At 36.3% G+C, this 22736-nt stretch overlaps 1 protein-coding gene across 2 annotated transcripts in view; it reads left to right on the forward strand.

The window, feature by feature from the left end:
• The window catches only part of SMC2 (structural maintenance of chromosomes 2), a 51741-nt gene extending 45633 nt beyond the window's left edge, over positions 1-6108 (forward strand). Inside the window, exons 24-25 of one of the 2 annotated variants that reach the window (XM_036888432.2) lie at positions 2196-2343; positions 3360-6108. In XM_036888432.2, coding sequence (XP_036744327.2) covers positions 2196-2343; positions 3360-3518 — 307 coding nt within the window. In that variant the 3' untranslated portion in view covers positions 3519-6108. Of the gene's footprint in view, positions 1-781; positions 1050-2195; positions 2344-3359 lie in introns of those variants that run through there. The other variant, XM_057498892.1, reaches the window with a different exon arrangement.
• The last annotated feature ends 16628 nt before the right edge of the window (positions 6109-22736 follow it).

Genomic DNA, 22736 nt, shown 5'->3' on the forward strand with positions numbered 1-22736 from the left:
CTTTAATTTAAAAAAATAAACAGAAAATGTGACTCATGAAAAAAATTAGTCAATGGAAACAGATGCAGAAATGACAGGTGATGAAACAAACAGACAAGGAAGTTAAAAAGTTACATTATTTCTAAGAACTACAAGAAAAAAGAACATGATGAGAGAAATGGAAGCTATTAAAAAAGAATCAAGTGGAACTTCTAAAGATAAAAACTATACCTAACAGGAAAAGTTTACTGCATGAGATTAACAGCAAGTAAGACAATATGAAAGTAACGAGTGAATTTGAAGACATAGCAAATAATCTATTCAGGATATATAGAGAAAAAAATTAAAAACAGCATCAGTGACTTATGGAATGTTAGATCTGGCAGACTAACACACGTAATTGGAGTTCCAAAAGGAGAGGAAGAGGCAAAACAGAAAAATACTTGATGAAATAATGGCTCTAAGTTACCCAGATTTGATGAGTTCTATAAAACCCCACACTTAACGTCTGTGAACCGAGGTGGGCTGAACGCATAAACTCACACACATACAGCACAAATGCATATCATGAAATTGTGATTATATATGCCAGTGAATAGGAGAAACATTTTAAAAGCAGCCAGAGGTACAAAGACATATTAGTACCAAGAAAAAAACAATGACTTAAGACTTACTGTCAAAAACTGTGCAAGTCAGAAGTTGGGAACATCTGTAAAGGGCTACAAGAAAAATGTGTCAACCACGAATTCTGTGTCTAATAGAAATGTTCTTCAAACTGAAGGCAATATAAATATTTCTTTAGAAAAACGTGTTGAAGGATTTGATCCGAGCAAAACTGTACAAGTTAAAGGAAGTTCTCAAGTAAAAGGAAAATGATACATGGATCTACATAAAAGAAAAAGAGTGCTGGAGCCAGCATGCCCTGGGCTTCTGGGAAGTTTCTCTCAGCCTTACATAGTAATTAAGACAGTCGGCGTACTAGGAGAATCCTAGGTCACATGGCCTAACTCCTTCCCTACAGAGAGCCAAGTAATTAAAACCTGGAAGAAAATTGGGAGTATTCATGTAATTGCTGATGCCATAGAATATGTTGCAAAAGTTACTGTAATTTTTATTCTAATGTTAAATATATTAAGGCTTTTTTTAAATAAAAAGTTTAAAAAATATAAGAATTACTAGGTTTATTCATACCTGATTAGAAGGAAACAGCTACAAGTTAAAGGGGATGATTAGCTAGACTAGAACTGAAAAAGAGCTATAGAAAGTGTAAATACAAATTTTAAATAAGGTATTACTCAGGGTTCTCCTGATTTGTAAGGAATTGGCTCATTTTATTATACAGGCTGGGAATTCCCTATTTGCTGTCTACAAGTTGGCAACCCGGGAAAGCCAGTATGGTAATTCCATCTTGCGTCTGAAGTCCTGAGAACCGGGAGCACCAAGGGCAGAATATCCATGTCTCAGCTCAAGTAATCAGGCAGGAATGTACTCTACCTGTTTTACTATTCAGTCCCTCAGTGGACTGATTGATGTCCACCCACACTGAGGAGGGCAAACTGCTTTACTGAGTTTTCCCATTCAGATGCTAATTTCATACAAAAATACCATCACAGACACATCCAGAAATAATGTTTAACCGTATATCTGGGTACCCTATAATCCAGCCAGTTTGACACACAAACGGTTTTACCTTCTGACACTGAAGTATGTAATGTTCTATAATCTGTACAGCTCTATTTTTTTTCATTGGCACCATTTTAGAGTAGAGTATGTATGTGTATGCACATGTGAATGCATATATAGTAAAAGTGTGAAAGAGGACCCCAGTTATCCTATTACTAACATAATAGCTGTTGTCGTAAGTATAAAACGTATAAGCATGTAGCTCTCACTGACCTGCTATCTAGCTGTGTCTGATACCAGCAGTTGGGGAAGAAGCAAAAAAGCTATTAACTAACATGATCTTTTCTTAAAGATCCTTATTATTTGATGAAAGAATATAAGCCTGTTCCAAATAAAACTTGTTGAAGAGGAGAAAAATGGAAAACTAAAATATAAGAAACATTTTAATACAACAAAAGGGTTATAGTTTGAAACTTAAGATTTTTTAATCTAAGTCTGCACTATTAATTACAGGATAGCAGATTTGTTTCAGTGTTTTAGTAAAAAATGGTAAAATGGAGTTTTGATAGCTTTTTTTCCTGGCCTTTTCTTAGGTCTTTAGTGGCTTTGTCATTAATATTGTCCATGCTCCTCTTCAAACCTGCTCCAATTTATATCCTGGATGAGGTAGATGCAGCCTTGGATCTTTCTCATACCCAGAATATTGGACAGATGCTCCATACTCATTTCACACATTCTCAGGTAAGAACCAGAACAAATGTCTCAGTAATAGTTTCAGTATTTGTTTTTCTTAAACAATTCAGCAGTGGTCAATATTAATAAGATATTAGGATTGGAGAATACTAAAGCATTGTCTATGTCTTTAAATACATGCTTACATTCAAATAGGTATTGAAGGAAAGAGGGTTTGGTTTCCTGTTAAAGAGCCAGGCATTACAATTTTTGGTTGTAGTGTGAGGGAGAATCTAATTTTTTTATAATTTGAAATTAGGGGTAATGTAATTATTCTCTCTAGCTGCCAGATGATGATAACAATCAAAACAAGACTATTTTATTCAGGGCTATACCCAGGTATCAGAAAATCATGTGGCATTTGTTGGGGTACTCTTCATTTCTCCTGGTTAGAAAGTAGAAAAAAGCCCCCTTTAAGCTAAGAACTGTTTTGTTTTCATTAAACTGTTGGTCTAGGAACTGAGGCTGCCAAAAATGGTTATATAGATGATGCATTGTACGATTACGGGCATTTCACTTATAGTTATCATGGACTGTATTTACTATGCAGTGTTTTAGCATTTAACTGTGAAGTGTTACAGGTTAACATTAACTGTTAATTCTACGAGTACTCCATTTGAGCTGGTGGTAGTACTGTAGGAACTTGAAGCCTTCTTTGGTATTATTAAAAATACATAGAAAAACATTTCACTGGGGCATTTAGAGCTAGCAAAAAACCACTGATACCAGATGCTGAAGACAGCAGCAAGAACTCAGCCAGGAGGAAATAGTAAACTTGGGTAATGAAGCACTTGAGGTAAAATTAAGAGACTTCCTGAAACTAACTATGGAAAGCTAGCATTAGGTACCTGGTATAACTGTTTATTACTTGCATTTTAGGATGTGCATATTCTTGGAGTCATGCATTTAAAGAAATAACAAAATCAAAATATCTCCAAACAATTCTTAGCTCTAGTATAAAACAGAGTAAATGTCAAGGATATTACAAAAGTTATTTTTTATGCTTTTTTTATTTTTCCCTTAAGTTCATTGTGGTGTCTCTAAAGGAAGGTATGTTCAACAATGCAAATGTCCTTTTCAAGACGAAGTTTGTGGATGGTGTTTCTACAGTAGCCAGGTTTACTCAATGTCAGAATGGAAAGATTCCAAAGGAAACCAAATCCAAGGCAAAAGGACCCAAATGATCATATGTGGCAGTTAAAAGTACAAATTTACTCCTTCACCTTGACCTGTTTTTTAAACAAACTTTTTAAGAGCTTGGGATTTACTTAAGTTGCTCATGTAAATATTATTTCATTGCTTAACCCATATTGTCTCTTCCTTTATATAATCATTTATAAGTAAGCATAGATTCCTTTTTTTCTTAACTATGGTCCAATTACTGTGATTGTGATTTTATGCATATCATCAAATGTTTCTTCTCACACAAGTCTTTTGTATCTATTAGCTTGAGATAACTGGTTGGTGATAAATTCTGCTTGTAAAAAAAAATACAAAGAAATAGATGAAATTATAGGATAAATATAGCTGATAGCGTTTAATTAGTTTAACTCCTAAGGTAATATTAGTGTGTTTTCAATTGCTAATGAAGTCATTTGGTAAGGAGATTTGTAAACAAAGTAGTTGGACTAACAAAGGGAACACAAAGGGAGCTGTCAGGGCAGCACTGAGCTATTTCATGGTTAGTTCCTTGAGGACACAATTCTCGTCCCTGATTTAAACTCAGATGGGAAAGAGATCTTGAAAGATTTCTCTCATTTTAATGATGTTTGAATATCATGTTCCTATGTGCTTAGTAAATGGTCTTTGCAATCTTAAGTTTTAGAAAAAATATTTGGGTTTTTAATAGAAGCTAGGAGAAGGTATGTTGCATGTTGGCTGCACACTTATCTGAAGTCTCCTAATATTTTCAAAAATTTTGCCAACCCTTTCATAATCCAGTCAATAACAAGCTATTAGTGAATGAGAATGTAGGAGCCCCCAGATTAAACAAAATGTATATTTTTCCTTCAGTATGATATATAAATAAATAGATCCATCTGTTCTACCAAAAAAACCCCCTCAAAATTTAATGATTGTTGTATTTCTTAGTGCTTTCCAGTTCAAAAGGTGAAGTTCCTTTAAGAACTCAAAGGATGGAGCTAATCACCAGAAGGCTAGTGTGTATCATTCTTAGCATCTCCAGGTACCTCACCAGGAGTTTCTCCAAACTGAATCTTCAAAGTTCTGACATGACCCAACCTGATCTTGGCAATGTTCTTTTGGCCCCATAGTCCTCCTCGATACTATGTCTTAGTTCCTTTGTGTTATCCTTTCCCTAATACATGCTCATACTTTTTGGCCTTGGGCTTAACAGTTCTCATCCACCATTCTCACATGTATCTGAGGATGTCAGAGAACACTGATGGCTGATTTAGGGGACACATTAGAAAAGATTGTATCTGGAAATAGCTCTGTTCACTGTGGAAAGAAAGGGAGACAAAACTATGAATGTTAAGTTATAGCAAGTCTAGCATCTCATGTAACAGACATGCTTTTAAAAATTTCCTTTCAGATATTTACAAATTGCTAAAAAAGCTACATCAGTTCAGTCACCAATACAGTATACCTGTTGACTGCAGCCTAGTCAAGCACTGGCCTGTAACTAGAATACTTCTGATTTGGCAATTATAAAATGGTACTTCACTGCTGTTTTAGTTGCTTGCTGGGGGTTGAATATTTTGTCAGATGTACTAATTTTCTTTATTACAAATTTTGTTTGCTTTCCTAGTTTTTGTCATATATAATCTTCCTCTTTGATGAAAATCCTCAAACATTAGATTTTTGTGAGTAATGTCATTCTTTGATTAGGGGGAAGACATTAAGGGGAGAGGGGATATGTCACATATTTACAATAATATGAGTGATATTTATTGAGCTTTTTCTGTACATGCGAAACTATACTCAGTTGTACATGTTTTCACATTTAATACCAATAAAACCCAGTGTGGTAAATTGTTAATCATAACCATTGTCATCAGCATTATATGATTTAGTAAATTGAGCAGAGAAGAAATTTGCCCACAGTGATAATACAGTCAGTGAGTGACAGTGTCAAGATACAAATCTTGGTAGTTGGTCTCCAGGAACTGTGATACACTACTTCCCTGACAGCTTGAACATTTGCATTTATTGTACATAATAAATTTAAGAGCTATCAGGATAAGCAGTGTGTACAACATATGAAAATAATCTTTTGGAAGAACCTCAAACATTTGAAGAGAAGATTCTTTGTGGGTTTTGTTTTTGTTTTGACATTTTAAAATAACAGCAGATGGAAAGCACGAACTTGAGAATTCCTCTTCTAATCTGGTGGAGTAACCTAAGGTCCAGCACTCCCCCAGTCATGCCATCTGCACATCAGGGCAGTTTGTTTCTTCCTTTTTGCCTGTATGCCTTTCCTTTCCTTATCCTACTGCACTAGCTTGAACTTCCAGCACTGTGCTGTATAAGAGTGATGAGAGCTGGAATATATTTGCCTTTTTATCCCCAAATCAGGAAGAAAGCATTCAGTCTTTCACCACTAAATATGTCAGCTATATGATCAAACTAGGAATAGAAGGGAATTTCTTTATTATGAATGGGTATTGAATTTTGTCAAATCCTTTTGCTATGTTGATTGATAGGATTATGTAAGTTCTTCTGTAATCCTTTAGTATTACGAATTACATTACTCAATTTTTTAATATTAAGCCAGTCTTTTACCCCTGAAATAAACCCTGCTTGGTCATGGTATGTAATTCTTTTTATTTATTTTGCTGGATTCTATTTGCTGATAGTTGGGTCATGATTTTTATGCATATTCATAAGGGGCATTGGCCTGTAGATTTATTTTTTTTTCTCCCTTCTGTTTGGTTTTTACCAGCTTTAAAAAACAAATTTAGGGAATACTCCCTCTTTCCATTTACCTGGAGGATTATATTTGTAAGGTTGAAGGCACTGGGGGGATGAGTGAGCACATCAGACACTGATGACGTGCCAAAGTCCCTGGCTGCTGCCCTCTCCCAACCTGAAAAATGGGCCTTAGGCTAGCCAACCCTCGAGCCGCTGTAAATCTAAGCTCTGCCTCCCCCTACCTTCTTTAAAAACTCACTGCCTGCCGTGCGGAGTTGACTTCCCCAGCCTGTGATAGCCAGACGGGGGAGTATCACCCGGGAATTGCGCTCAAATAAACTGCCCAGCCCTTTGTTGCCTCTTGTCGCCTGCTTATTTCGGCTAGAATTTATCTTACAATATTAAATTGGTGGTAATTCTTCTTTAGAAATATTTAGTAGAATTCTACAAAACTATCCAGGTCTGGAGATTGGGAGTAAAATGATTACAATTTCTTTAATAGTTACAGGGCTATTTAAACTTTCATACTGAGTGGCTGGTGGTAATTTTGAGACAGGGACCATGGGTATAGTCAGAGTAGGGTGAGGTCCTCCAGAAAAAGCAAGGCAGGATATTTGCAAACAGAGCAATGTAACTAACATGCCAGGAAACCCCCTACTAAAACTCTGTGTTAAACATTCAGCCCTAGAGTCATTCTTCAGTGAGATCAGTTAATATTCCCCAGATAAATTTCCATTCTAAAAGGCCCAGGCCTATGTGCTGTCTTTCCTCCTTCAGATCTGATGAGGTGATTTTGCAAACTAGGCAACTAAGTTATCAAGTAAGCCCAGGCATAAACAACACAGTAAAAGGCAAGAAGGATTCCACCTTAAAAATAAGATTGCAGTTCAATACCCAAGAAGTTAAGACGTTAGAAGTTCTTAACTCACTCTTCAGCAAACAATACCTCAGCCCTCCTTGGGGGCTGAGCAGGTGGACTTGTTTCATGTGCCTCCAGACCAAAATGCTGGTGTCTCAGGGAGAAATCATCAGAGCAGAAAGTTACTTGTGTTAATTCTAAATATTCTGGGACCACTTAATAAGTCCACACCCCTAAGCTTTTTTACATGTTCTCGAAAAATCCTCAACTGCCTATAAAACCCCTAGACAACGCACCACCCTAGATACTCCCGTCACCTCCTGGCATGAGCCAGGAGCTCTGTCCTTTCACTTTTATCTCTAAATAAAAGCCTGTACCTTGCTCTCCTACCTTGAGTGTTTGTGGAGCTCATTCTTTGGCACTGTGAACAAGAACCCTGGCATAAGTTTGTGTTGAGAAATTGTTCCATTTGATCTAAATTGCTAAATTTGTGTGTATGCGTCATGGTATTTCCTTATTATCCTTTTGATCTCTTTAAGTTCTAAAATAATAGGCCTGGTTTTAGTCCTGATAATGGCAATTTGTGTCTTTCTCTTTATTTTTGTTAATCTTGCTGGAGGTTTGTCAATTTAATATCTTTTCAGGAACCAGCTTTTTGTTTCATTTACTTTCTCTGTTGTCTTCCTATTTCCAATTCACTGATTTCTTCTCGTAGTACAGTTCCTTTTTTCTGCTTGCTTTGGGCTTATTTTTCTCTCCTAGTTTTATGGTGGAAGTCTAGATTACAGATTTGAGAACTTGATATTTAACTTTTTCTGATAAGTAACTGACACTGTACATGTCCCTCCTGAATAATCTTTGTTTTATCTTACAGATTTAGATTTGTTGCATTTTCATCTTAAGCTCGAAATATTTTCTAATTTGCCCTGACATTTCTTCCTTGACTTGGATGTTTTTGGAGTGTATTTCTTAATTTCCAAATACTTGGGCATTTTCTAGGTCGCTTTCTTTCACTGATTTCTAGTTTAATTCTTTTATGACCAGGGATCATACTTTCCATTTTAATTAATAACAGTGTGTAATTTCAGTTATTAAAAAATTCTTAGAAAATGATAGACTTAAATACTAGTAGAAAACAGAAAATGATATAAATGATATAGAAGAATGACTCTAGAGCTGAATGTGTATAACACATTGTAAATAAAAAAATGAAATGAACTTTCATTCTTTATCTGTATCCTAGAAAAATAAGAACAAAGTAAACCGAAATTAAATAGAAAGAAATAATAGAGAGTAGAAAAAAAAATGTGTAAGAAAAACAATGGAGAAAATCAATGAATTAACATCCAGTTCTCAAAAGAGCAACAAAATTGGTAGGTGACAAATTAGACCAATCAGGTAAACCAGAGAAATTACAAACCACTAGTATCAGGAATGGAAAAGAAGTTGTCACTAAAGATTTTACCTAAATTAAAAGGATACAAAAGTATGACCATTTTTATGCCAATAAACCGACCAATTTAGATAAAAGGAAAATGAGAAAAATAAGACTCACCAAAACTGACACAAGAATAGACAAAACCCTGAATAGCCTCACATCTATTAATGCAATTGGAACTATTGCTAAATATCTTCTCACAAAGAAAACTACAATTCCATATGGTTTCCCTTGTAAATTTTACCCATTCAAGGAAGAAATAATACCAGTATTAACCCAGAATCTTTCAGAAAATAGAGAGTATCTCCAACTTGTTTAATTGAGGCCAGTGTTCTAATACTAAAACACAAAAGACATTATAAATTGAGAAAATCACAGGACAGTAGTCCTCAAGAACATAGGGATAAAATCTTGAAAATATTAGTAGCTTGACTCTAACATCTATAAAGGATAATAAACCCTTTTCAAATTGTTTTTTTTTAACATAGTACTGACAGCTAGATATTTATTGGAAAAACAAACATTATACCCCTTCACAACGTATGCAAATAAGTAAAAAAGAAGGTCATAGACCTAAAAGTAATAGAACACATAGAAGAAAACAGGAGAAAAATCTGTGACTTTAGATTGGCAAAGATTTCCTGGAAATAAAAAATACAAACCATTAAAAACAAAAAATGGATCAGTGGAAAATAAATTAGAGTAACCTCTTCAGAAGACACTGTTAAGAAAATGACAAACCACAGGAGAAATTATTTGCAATGTATAAAGACAGAATTGTGGGCAAAATGTATAAAGAACTTGTAACACATGTTGACGTTTGCATGAATGGTACAAAAGCAGTGGTGGCTAAAACTACCGCCATCTTATTAGCACAAATCAAGGCATAGCAACATACTGCCAGTAGTACTGATTGCATTTTTACTACCATGCATTTAAAATTTTTTTATATCTCAACCTGAGTACATGTCTTTAATAATCTGAGTGATAAAATGGGTATTATGTGTAAAGCAGTTCTGCATACCAAAACATGATGGTTATTTTGCAGAAGTGGAATTTTCAATTGGGGTCTGACATAACTTTTTTCATAGCATATGGTTTTTACTTGAACAGAAGGGTAAGACCAACTATGATTATTAAGTCTATGATATTCAAAAATGAACAGTGATCCTGTCATACGAATCTGATGTATTTATTTCAAATAAAGTTGTAGCTTTCAAATTAAAATTTTGGTAAGCTTATATTCATCATTATGAGCTTGACATCTCAATACTTGAAGAGTTTTCTGAAAACACTGGTGGTAATGTTAACAACTGGGCTTTTTTTTTTTTTTTTTACATTATGAAATGATTTTGAAGATCTGCATAACTCAGTGAATGATATTTTCCAGTGGTCAGTACTTGCTGTTATAAACTCCTGCATGGGTAAAATAGCCATTCCAAGTATAGGAAAGACCAATGGATTTTAGTGTTATAAATTACAAGAACTCTATTGATATGGTTTCAGATTCCACATTGCAACTTTTTAAGAAGCTATTACTTGTCACAGTTTATTGTTAGTATTCAGAAAGAATATCCACATTATCTAATATTCCTCCCTTTTCCAACCACATATTTATTCTGAACTCTCTAGGTAGGAAACTTGAATAATTTTTCCAAAATTACACAGTTAGGTGGGGGGTGGGAAAGCCATGATTTAAACACAGACTATCAGAGGAGCCTATACTCTGAGCTCTTATGACAGACTGTGAGTTAGGTATACTCCTTGGTTTGTGCCTGGAGCTAGGTAATACATTCTGCCTTGCATAAACAAGGTTCCCTTATTGGCATGCATGGGTGGGAGCAAGATTTCAAATCCATTGTAGAAAATAAAGATTACAATTTAGTCGCAAGGCTCATGCTAGTGGATTATTTTATATCAATCTGGTGAGAGAGTATGGTTACTAATCCCTAAGTAGGCAACAGAATGGTAGACATAAGCTCTTTTCTTGCCACCAGTTAAAGACCAGTTTTCTTCAGCTGATGGAAGCTTTACACATTATCCTTTACAAGACACCATTAATGTGGTTTATAGGTTGAGCTCTATTATTTGGTGGTTATTAAGCATCTTCTAAAGTTCTCTTCAACTTGAAGGTCATTGTTGCTCCACTCTAGTATTGGTTCTAATGCACATTACTACCCTATTTAAATGGCTTGTGTTTTAAGCCTTCTAACCATCCCCTTTGTGGAGTTCCAGCTTATCTTTAACTGCCTTCATGAACACTAACATTCCACCCAACCTGCTGCAGTTGCCACTCCTGAACACAGCTTTGTCTCTTTTTGCCCATGCCCTTCTCAGTGTGATGCAGTCTCTCTGTACCATTCCTATCAATTACCCACCCTTCTAGGTTCTACTCAAAACACCACCTCTATGGGCCCTTCACTAGTCCTATACCCCTTTCATAAGGCATCAGAAAATATTCTGTAAGAGTAGTAACTGAACATATCTTGTTTTTTCTAATAGATAGCTGCTGAATGCATTTCTTTAAAGCCCGTAATCTGTTCATGCTGTGATTTCAAATATTATCAATTTAATAAATGAGCCTAGGAATCATAAAAATTAAAGTTGGAAGAAACCATCGTATTTAGCTCATGTGCCACACTGGATTAACAAACAACTAGGATGAAATTGACATACTCTGACAACCCACTACCAGGATTTTTTTCATATAATCATACTTGTAATGAAGTCTCAGTAAAATTTACAAGCAAAGATCTCATATTGGAGATTTTTCCTCCAAAGAGTTAAAAGAATAGTATCAGCCCTTTAATGTATCTATCCCTATTCTATTTTATAAAGAATTATACCTCCTCTACAGATGTAAAAAGTATGTAAATTGTTGTGTTTGAAAGTTGGAAGGCTTTTATTTCACTTTTACCAAGTTTAATCAAAGACAAAATTTTTAATCCCTTAGTAATTTAGGTATAGAAGTTGCTTTCTTGCTAATTACTTAGGATTAAAAAATGCAAGGCAGATGTTTGAAAAAGAAATCTAAAGATTTTTGTCCTGAAATTGCTTCCAACTCAGGATAAGGAAGGAGGTATTCAACACATGCCAATTACCTCTGTTTTGGGGGGATAAGCACATGAGTAATTTGCTTTTATAAATCCAATACTTCGAGCCATATCTTCCACTTCCTCTCTCTAATAATTTCCATCAGAGCTAAGTGGTCCAAAATGCACTGTGCCTCTAATCCATGTCCCATGCTATTCCCTGGTGGGTTACTATGGAAAAATTTAGATGGCAAAATGTGGACTCAGTAAAGAGAAAAGAGGGAAAACAAGCATATGCTGACTGCACACAGTTTCACCTGTTACCTGATTTTAACAACAAATTTGCTATTATTCTCAGATAACACATTCTCTGAGATACCATTCTCAGAAAAAACAGGCTCAGAGAAGTTAAGAAGTTAATGTACTTCCTCAGTTAAGGTGCAGCAAAATCAGAATTTGAATGTCTAATTCCAAAGCTCATGATCTTTCAACTACACAATTGTTTCTAAAACAATGCAAAAACTAAAGGAAAAAACTTTACGCACAAGATTTACTTAAATATGAGCATAAACTTTGAAAAGAACATTTGCCCTCCATTTTCCTAAAACTATTAAACAAAAAACAATTTTTTTTTTTGTACAATGACAAAAGTGAAGGTTAACCCAGAAACATCTATCTAATCATGTAGACAAAGGGTATAGAAGTGTTGCTTTGACTATGATACCTGCTGCAGAGCAGGCTGTTTTGATTTTAGCATATTAATGTGAACATGTAATGACATTTTTGCCACCACTTTCCTCACTATATACCACTGTAAAACCTTGTACAGTGTGCTGTAATGTCGTTTGGTCATCTCCTAGGAAGACACCTCTGTTCTATTTTATGGCCACTTGTAGGTAAAATATATCGAGTTCATGCTAAAGAGATTGTTATACAAGTACAAATGCTAGCGAGTTACACAAGTACAAATCCACATATGGTGTTTAAGATGCAAGTTGTTGAGATGAGCCCTACATAATATATACATTCATTTTTAAACTTATCAAAATAACGAGATTCAAAATATTGGGAAGCATTACAGACCCTTGAGAATGTATTCTGAGATTCCTTCCCAGAGAGCCTCAAACCTTAGTTTGAAAGACTGTAGAATAGCATATCAAAGATAAACTGTTTTTTTTGCATAATTTGTGCAGGATATCATTATTCTCTGATAAAGGCAATGGTCTTTTTGAAGTAGCATTTTTACTGTAAAAATGTCAAATGTAATATAACCTATTTGTGCTTCATAATGTAAAATTGTAAATATTGATAATGTCAATTATCTGTATCTGGGTAAAACTTCAACAGATATGCCATTAAATCTGAGACAATTTCTAGGCAGAGATTGCTAGAAAAATTAAATTAGAATATGGTGCATGTTTGCACTTTGACATATATGAGGTAATGGAAAAACATGTTAAACCCTATCCCTGCTAACATAAATAAAGTTATTCTAGAATATTCCAAATGGACATTTCCAATACATTATATATCATGCCTACTGGTTTGTCACCCCAACTAAACTTTAAACACTTTGGATTTAGGGACTGGGCATACTCCAGCATTTTCAGTTATAGTGCCTAGCAATTAGGTTCAGTCAATTGATTTGATAATTGAAGAATTGATGAGTCACTGAATTCTAGGTAAAACCATTTCACATTTGATGTGCAATGCCCTGGCATGAAAAACTGTAGTACCCTAAATGTTATTTCCGATTTCTCCTTCCTTCTCTTTTTGTATTCCCTTCTACCTATCATAGTGCTTGGAACATGGGAAGAAAGGATTGTATAAATTAAATCCTACGTTCGCCCAACCCAAACCCACATCTCCTACTTAAGAGCTTATCTGATCCAACCCTATTTTTTTTTCCTTATGAGGCAATTGAAGCCTAGAGAGGTTACAGGACTTCAAGCTGTCTGTATGTCCAGCCCAATACCTTCATTACACGCACTGCCTACTACCTCTACTCACTCTGTGTCCCAGTTACTTCAGTTCTCTTATTATGTCTTATAAATATACTCAGACTTCACATGCTATTTTTTGTTTCTTCTGCCTGGAAGACCTTTATTCCAATCTGCCTAGAAATTGTCTCAGATTTAATGGCATATCTGTTGAAGTTTTACCCTGATACAGTGAGTTACTGCCTCTTCTACACTTCAATACTACCAAGCCCTCTCCTGGAGCACATGCCTAGAAATAGCCTCTTTATAAGACAGCTATAGGCCAGGAGGATCTGATTACTTCTTCATAAGAAAGGGAGGCGAAGGAACCCTTAGTGGAAGCAAAGGTAATGTCATTCCAGGGAAGAGGAAAAAGTATGTATAAGTCATGAAAACATGAAAGAACACTGAATGTTGGGAAATTAAAAAGATTTCTATGTATATGCCTAGGTTATAGATTCTGTAAATGGAATCAAGAAGCTGGAGGATGTGGAGAAAAGGAACCCTTGTGCACTGTTGGTGGCGATATAAATTGGAGCAACTACTATGGAAAACACATTTAGAGGTCCCTCAAAAAAACAGGACTGCCATATGGTCCAACAATTCCACTTCTGTATATTTATCCACAGAAAATGAAATCACTAAGTTGGAAAGATATATGTACCCCCATGTTTACTGCAGCATTATTTACAGTGGCCCAGATAATAGCAACAACCTACGTGCCTATCAGTGAATGAATGGTTAAAGACAGTGTGACCACACACACACACAGAGGAATATTACTCAGCCATGGAATAAAGGAAATTTTGCCATTTAAAGCAACATGGATGGACTTTGAAGACATTATGCTAAGTGAAATAAGTCAGAGAAAGGCAAATACCATTTTACCTCACATGTGGAATCTAAACCAAACAAACAAACCTGAATTCACTGATTCAGAGAACCAGGGTTGCCAGAGGTGGTGTGTGTATCAAAAACTACAAACTTCCAGTTATAAAATAAGTCCTGAGGATGTAATGTACAGCATGGTGACTATAGTCAGTAAGACTGTATTACATATTTGACAGATCTTAAAAGTTCTCATCACAAGAAAGAAAATTTTGTGACTATGTATAGTGACAAATGTTAACCAGACTTATTGTGGTGGTCATTTAGCAATATACACAAATAATGAATCACATTGTAGATCTGAAACTAATGTTATGTCATTTCTACCTCAATTAAAAAAATGAAGCTGGGAAAGCAGTCTAGGACTGAATTGAGAGAAGTCGATTTGACTTTAAACTGTCCTCTTAAATCTGATTTGAATGAAAAATTGGTACTAGAAAATCTAATCAGTAATCAAGAGAATAAAAATTGAAAACTCTCCTAAATTATAAAAGGAAAATAGTCAAACAGAAGAAAAATAATGTGACAAAAGTAATTAAAATGTAGATGTGGACCCAAGGTCCAACCCTGAAAATTTAGTACTTACAAAGGCATTAACAAAGGTGACATAATTAAAATGTTCCGGAACAGGAAGAAAAATCCTGCAAAGGCAGGTAAAAGGTGTTCCTGCATTTTAAGGGCAAATCAGTGGAAAAGGAACCACACTTAAAACCACCTAGGTCTTCCAATTTGCATTTTACTACAAAGGCACCATCCATAACAGCACCAGAAGTTCAATATATTCAAACTCAAATCCATGGTGTGAAAATTGTCAATTCACTAACTTTTCAATTCCAGGCACACACAAAGAAAACCTTTTTGTCTGTGTCCTGTTTTCTCTAAATTACAGACAGAACAGTAGACCTAGTTCAGTAATCCAAGGTGGGAATCAAGTTCTGGCCTATATTAGGTGCTTAACCCTTACAGAGTCTGGGTAACAGTGTCAGAACCAGTAAGTCCCTTGAAGGTGCCTCTCATTCTTTACCTACTCCTCAGCTACTCTCCTCTCCCCTCCAGAACCTACCCACTAAAGGTCTTGATGAGAAATCTGATTCTCAGCTTTTCCCGAGTCTCTCTTTGATCTTTAATCACTGGCATGCTCTTGTAGGACTGTTGCCAGTATTTCTGCTGGACATTTTTCCCTCCAGACCACAATGTTTTTTCCCCAAAGCCCTGTTCCTAACCCACTTCCAGGTCCGGCCTTAGTTTGTAGAACTGTATATATACCAGGCTAATCCTTGGATCTCTTGCTTGTCTGGAAAGGAACTTTGGGCCCTTATAATATTTTTAGATAAAATATTCTAATGAGCAACTGAAGTCATAATTCTTTTCTTTATGAAAAGAACATCAAAAGTTTGGAAGAATAATGCCAGCTAATCTAAGCAAACACTGTTATTGAAGAATCCCTTAAATCAGTTATGCTCTCCAACATATCATGGGAAACATTATCAAATAATCCAGATTAAAAGCCTTGTTGCATATTAAGTTTATAAATGTAGCAACTTCCACAGATGGAAGAATTTCTTCACAAGAAATCTTAAAGAGTGAAAAACATCAGACTAATGTGTTGGTACAAATGCCTGTTTTAGTCATGTGCAGTTGGTTACAGGTTACATTCAAACTGCAATTAGCAGTCTTCATATTTTTACATTTTTTTCCCTGAGAACACATGCCATAGATTTTTAGAAGTTTATAAATGTAGCAACTTCCACAGATAGAAGAATTTCTTCACAAGAAATCTTAAAGAGTGAAAAACATCAGACTAATGTGTTGGTACAAATGCCTGTTTTAGTCATGTGCAGTTGGTTACAGGTTACATTCAAACTGCAATTAGCAGTCTTCATATTTTTACATTTTTTTCCCTGAGAACACATGCCATAGATTTTTAGTTCTAGTTTTTAACCTCTCACCCAAATTTCTCTTAATTTGTTTCTCAGCACTATTTTGTTTCAGGCTCTTGTTTCATTTACTCATATCCTATTTCATACATTTTCTTATTTCATAAATATTGAGAGAAAAGGAAGTGCCTGATTCCTGACTTTTTGTGTATTTATTTTAAAAGTTTTAAAGTATATTTCTCTGCATTTTAAGTATTTCTGTATTATATTTCAGAATCATGTCATACACAGTATCAAGTGAATTTTGTAATTAATTTGTTTACTAGATGTGTCTGACATCCAATATTTACTTGTACTTGTGATTATTTATTTATTGGACATCTGTACTATCCACTTTCATTTCTATTAGAATCTTCTGTCTTATCTTCAGATGGATGACTAATAAATTGCTGTGTGTTACGATCAGCTCAGACTAGGCTGATTTGGAAACAATAGAGTCAAGGGTAGTTCAAGCTGGGAAATTTCATGCTATTTACTACGTTTCTAAGTTGAATCAGTTTTCCTTATCTAAGAGAAGAAAAATTATGATACTAAAGAGAAAATAGAGTTAAATTTTGGTTAGAAGTAGTTAAGGTCATTTGAAAAATTAAATCAATATTATGGAAAACAAATGTCAGGTACTTTAAATTAGAGAGAAAAAGGACAAAGAAATATGAGTATTAAAATAATGAAGTTTAGTCAACAGACCTAATACATAATAATCAGTTCCTGAGGAAAAGTGCAGAATAAAATGACCAGAAAGAAATGAAGATGGAAGAAAATTTTCCTCAGGTGAAGAAAGTCTTGAGTTCAAAAGGTCTCCTTGACTCTTTAACACTTAATGAAGTCTGTGCTGCCCAAAGCAATCTACAGATTCAATAAAACCCCTATCAAAATACCAATGGCATTTTTCATTGAACTAGAGGAAATAATCCTATAATTTGCAGGGAACCACCAAAAGCCACAAAATGCCCAAGCAATCTTGAGTAAGAACAAAGCTGGGGGTATCATGTTCCCTGGTTTCAAACTATACTAGTCCAAAGGATGAATCAAAATGCAGAATCAAATAGGGAAGCTGCAGAATAGAGAGCCCAGAAATAAGCCCACATCTATATGATCAATTGATATATGACAAAGGAGGCAAAAATATATAATGGGGAAAAGACAGTGTCTTCAATAAATAGTATTGGGAAAACTGGACATCTGTATCAGAAGAATGAAACTGGATGGAAGCAACCAAAGTGTCCATCAATATATGAATGGCTAAAGAAGATATGGTACATATACACAATTAAATATTTAGCCATAAAAAGAAAGAAATCTTGGCATTTGTCACAATATGGATGGACCTAAAGGGTATTATGCAAAGTGAAATAAGACAGGCAGTGGAAAACAAATATTTCATTTATATGTAGAATCTCAAAACAAAACAAAACAAAAAACAGTAGCCTCATAGACACTGAGAGGTGACCGATGGTTACCATTGGTGGAGGGGGTAGGTAGAAAAAAAGCTGGATCATTGTCTTATACCATATAGGAAACACATGCACCCCTATGTTTATCACAGCATAATTGACAATAGCCAAAATATCAAAACAACCTGAAAACTCATCTATAGACCAATGGATTAAAATGTACATATGTACAATGGAATATTACTCAACCATAAAAAAGAATGAAATCTTGCCATTTGTAACAACATAGACTTAGAGAGTATTATGCTAAGTGAAATAAGACAAAAGGATGAATACTGTACAATTTCATTTATATGTGTAATATAAAAAATCAAAATCTGTAGTAGACTCATAGAGAATAGAATGGTCATTCTACACAGGGGAGAGGTGTGGGGATGATGGGTGAAACAGGTGAAGGGGAAAAAAAATTAGAATGCTTGGTATCTTGATCAGGGCAATGGTTACATGAGTGTATACACATGTCAAAATTAATCAAGCTATATACTAAGATATGTGCATTTTATTGTATTTCCCTCAATATAAAATTTTTTAATTAAAATATGAGAACAGCATCTAGATAAATCCTTTATATATGTATATGCCATCTCAGTTATGAAAATTTTTTTTTTAAGTATCACCCATAGTCTTTGGGGAAAAAAACAACCTTCAAAAAATGGTCCAAAGGATGAATCAAAATGCATAATCAAATAGGGAAGCTGCAGTTCATTAAAATCAGCATTGTCAACATTATTCTTAAAGTAAGATTATAAAATAATGCAAACATAAAAATAATTACTGGAAGAAAGCAATTAATTGACCTTGAGATGTACCAGGCCAAGAAAGGCAGCACTGTGGACAGACTCCATCTTGGAGGTGTGCCAGAATATCACAGTTTCATTAAAGAATCACTTTGCAGGAGTGTTAGTTGGCTATTGTAGGGAAAGAGACTTGATCCCTTCCATAGATGCACACCAACAAGTACTGATGTCCTATTTGTCCATAGGAAGTGGCATAAAGTGGGTGGCTAACAATTTTTTGGCTCACATTTGTATAATATTCCTTACTAGGTAATTTAAAAGTTTTTGCTTGCTTAATTCTTACAACATCCCTGAAAGGTAGGTTTCATCAAGTTTTATTGTGCAGTGTAGACAATAAGAATCAGACTGGTTAAGTAATGGGCCCAAGGACATATGGATAATAAATGGTAAAGCTGAGATTTTAATATGGGCCATGGCATTCCAAAGCCTGGGCATTCCCTGTACATATTACACTGTGCCCATCAGTGTCCATTTAAATGGTTTCACCAATCACTTGAGTTAGGAAGGAACCTTTTTTATTCAGCTCATCCTAGATTTAACAGCAGCAGTTTAACACTGAGTGGTTCCCCTTTTCTCAACATACAATGTATAACATATAAATTATTCAAAGGTTACACTTGTCTCACTAGTTTGAGAACCCATGGTGATGTGGATGATTCTCAAGATGGTGGTGTGAGTAGAGCAGCGGAAATCTCCCAAAACCATATATATTTTGAAAATACAGCATATACAATTATTCCTAAAAGAGTGACCAGAAGATACAGTACACAAACCAGGCTGCATCTGCAAGAACCCAACATCTCACAGAAAAGGGTAAGATACAAAGCCATGACCGAGCAGGACCCAAACACTCCCCTTACTCTGGCTCACCAGCGGGAGGAAAAAAATCAGACTTGGGAGGGAGAGGAAGCACAGGACTACTAAATAACCAGCCCTAGGAATCTGCCCTGGGAGCACAGACACACATGGCATGGCGCACTGGATATTAGAGGAGTGGACAAGCAAAATCTGAGACTAAGACTGTGAACAGGTTCACACAGATGGCTGCCCTGGGACAAAAGAAAAGCAGGTGCTTTAAAAGTATTAAAGGGACAAAGCTTTAACAGGTGCACAAAATCATCCTGGCACACTCAGCCCAGCAGGCTGGGAACCTTAAGGAACTTAGGCGCCCTAATCCCCTGAGTGGCAATGCAACTCTGAAGTCCCTCATGGTGATAAGCAGCCTGCAATTTCTTCCCCTCCACTGGCGCTGCAAGCAAACTAGCTGACCCTCCATTGCTGTGGAACAGCTGGGGAGCAGCCCTGCCTACAGCAACCACACAGCTTAGAGACATCTCCCTGTGCGCAGCTAACCGGCTCTGACCCAGAGGCTGCTCCCTGCATGCGGTTGAGCAGCACAGACAGTGGAGATGGGCACAGAGTCCAGAAGTCACAAAGGGTCTCTGCTCTTGCGACAGAACACACGCCACTCACCTGCAACCCCCACCAGTGCCCCAGGCCATCCCAAGGGCTGGCATACACACAGCAGCTTAGGGGATTAACCCAGAGGCTGCTCCCTACATGCAGTTGACTGGTACAGATAGCAGAGATGGGTGCAGAGTCCGGGAAGCAGGAAGGGGCTCTGTTCTTGGGGCAGAACACACACTATGACCAGCAACTCCCACCAGTGCCCTAGGCCATCTTTAGGGCCGCTTTGCCCATGGCAGCTTATGGGATAAACCCAGAGGCTGCTCCCTGCACAAGGTTAACTGGCACACATGGTGGAAACAGGAAAGAAGGAACTTTGGTCTCCCAGCTGACACAAGTGCCACTTGCCAGTGACCACTCCCATCACCACAAAAAGCCAGAAGAAACTTGTTCAGTCCAAAATGGCTCAAACACCAGAGAGAGGGCTTGGTGAGACTGAAATCACCAATCTTCCTGAAAAAGAATTCAAAATAAAAGTCATAAGCATGCTGATGGAGCTACAGAGAAATATTCAAGAGTTAAGGGATGAATTCAGAAGGGAGATACAAGAAATGAAACAAACAATAGAAGGTTTTAAGAGAAGACTAGATGAGGTGGAAGAGACTGTTAATGGAATAGAAATCAGAGAACAGGAATACAGAGAAGCTGAGGCAGAGAGAGATAAAAGGATCTCTAGGAATGAAAGAATATTAAGAGAACTGTGTGACCAATCCAAAAGGAACAATACTCACATTATAGGGGTACCAGAAGAAGAAGAGATAAAAATGGATAGAAAGTGTCTTTGAAGAAATAATTGCTGAAAACTTCCTCAATCTGGTAAAGCAAATAGTCTCTCAGGCCATGGATGTGCACATATCTCCCAACACAGGGACTTAAGGAAGACAACACCAAGACATATAATAATTAAAATGGCAAAGATCAAAGAAAAGGACAGAATATTAAAAGCAGCCAGAGAGAGTAAAAAGATCACCTACAAAGGAAAACCCACCAGGCTATCATAGGACTTCTCAACAGAAATCTTACAGGCCAGAAGGGAATGGCATGATATATTTAATGCAATGAAATAGAAGGGCCTTGAACCCAGAATACTCTATCCAGCAAGATTATCATTTGAAGGACAGATTAAACAATTCCAAGATAAGCAAAGGTTGAGGGAATTTACCTCCCACAAAACATCTCTACAATGTATTTCAAAGGGACTGCTCTAGATGGATGTGTGCCTAAGGCTAAATAGCTGTCCCCAGAGAAAATAAAACCACAGCAAAGAAAGTGACCAACCAAATACTAACTAAATGAAAAATAAAATCAGCAATCCACAAAAGCAGTCAAGGGAAACACAGAGAGTAAAGAATAAAATATCTAACATATAAAGAGTGGAGGAGGAACAAAAATAAGGGAAATAAAAAGTGATAAGAGTGTGTTTATAACAGCATAATAAGTGACTTAAAAATAGAAATAAATTATACAAAGGAAACAAAAAGGCCCACAAACACATGAAGGCTTAACAATACGCTCCTAAATAATCAATGGATCAAAGACCAAATTAAAACAGAGATCAAGCAATACATGGAGACAAATGAAAACAATAGCACAACACCCCAACTCCTGTGGGATGCAGCAAAGGCAGTTTTAATAGGAAAGTATATAGCAATATAGTCCTATTTAAAGAAGAAAGAACAATCTGAAATTAATAGTCTAAATTCACTATTATTGAAACTGGAAAAAGAAGAACAAATGAGGCCCAAAGTCAGCAGAAGAAGGGATATAATAAAGTTCAGAAAAGAAATGAATAAAATTGAGAAGAATAAAACAATAGAAAAAACTAATGAAACCAAGAGCTAGTTCTTTGAAAATATAAACAAAATAGATAAACACCTATCCAGACTTATTAAGAAAAAAAAGAGAATCTACACACATAAACAGAATCAGAAATGAGAAAGGAAAGGAGAGGCTCAAGATGGCAGCATAAGTAGGGTGGCAGAAATCTCCCCAAACCATATATATTTTTGAAAATACAACTATTCCTAAGAGACCAGAAGATACAGTACACAAGCCAGGCTACATCTACATCTGCAAGAAATCAGCATCTCACGAAAAGGGTAAGATTCAAAGCTGTGACCTGGCAGGACCCAAGCCCTCCCCCAACCCCAGCTCACTGACAGGAGGAAAATAATCAGAGTGGGGAGGGAGAGGAATCACAGGACTACTAAATAACCAGCTCTAGTAACGTGCACCAAGAGCACAGACACACATTGCATGGTGTACTGAATATTAGAGAAACAGAAAAGTAAAATCCGAGAAGGAGACTGTGAGCAGGTCCCCACAGCTGGCTCCCCTGGGACAAAAGAAAAGTGGGTGCTTTTTAAAAGTCTTAGAGGGACAAGGGCTTACCAGCTGGACAAAATCGTACTGGCACACTTAGCCCAGCAGGCTGGAATCTTAAGGAACTTCCAGCGCCCCAACACCCTCAGGGTTAACACAGCCTTGAAGCCCCTCCTGGCAATAAGCAGCCTGCCATTCATTCCTCCCGGCTGGTGCTGCGAGCAAACTGACTGACCTGCCACAGCTGCAGAGCAGCCGGAGAACAGCCCCGCCCACAGCAACCACACAGCCTTCTCCCAGCATGCAGCTAACCGAGACAGACCCAGAGGTTGCCGCCAGCACACAACTTCCCGGTA

This window comes from Manis pentadactyla, chromosome 3 (genome assembly GCF_030020395.1).
Source record: "Manis pentadactyla isolate mManPen7 chromosome 3, mManPen7.hap1, whole genome shotgun sequence".
NCBI lineage: Eukaryota > Metazoa > Chordata > Mammalia > Pholidota > Manidae > Manis > Manis pentadactyla.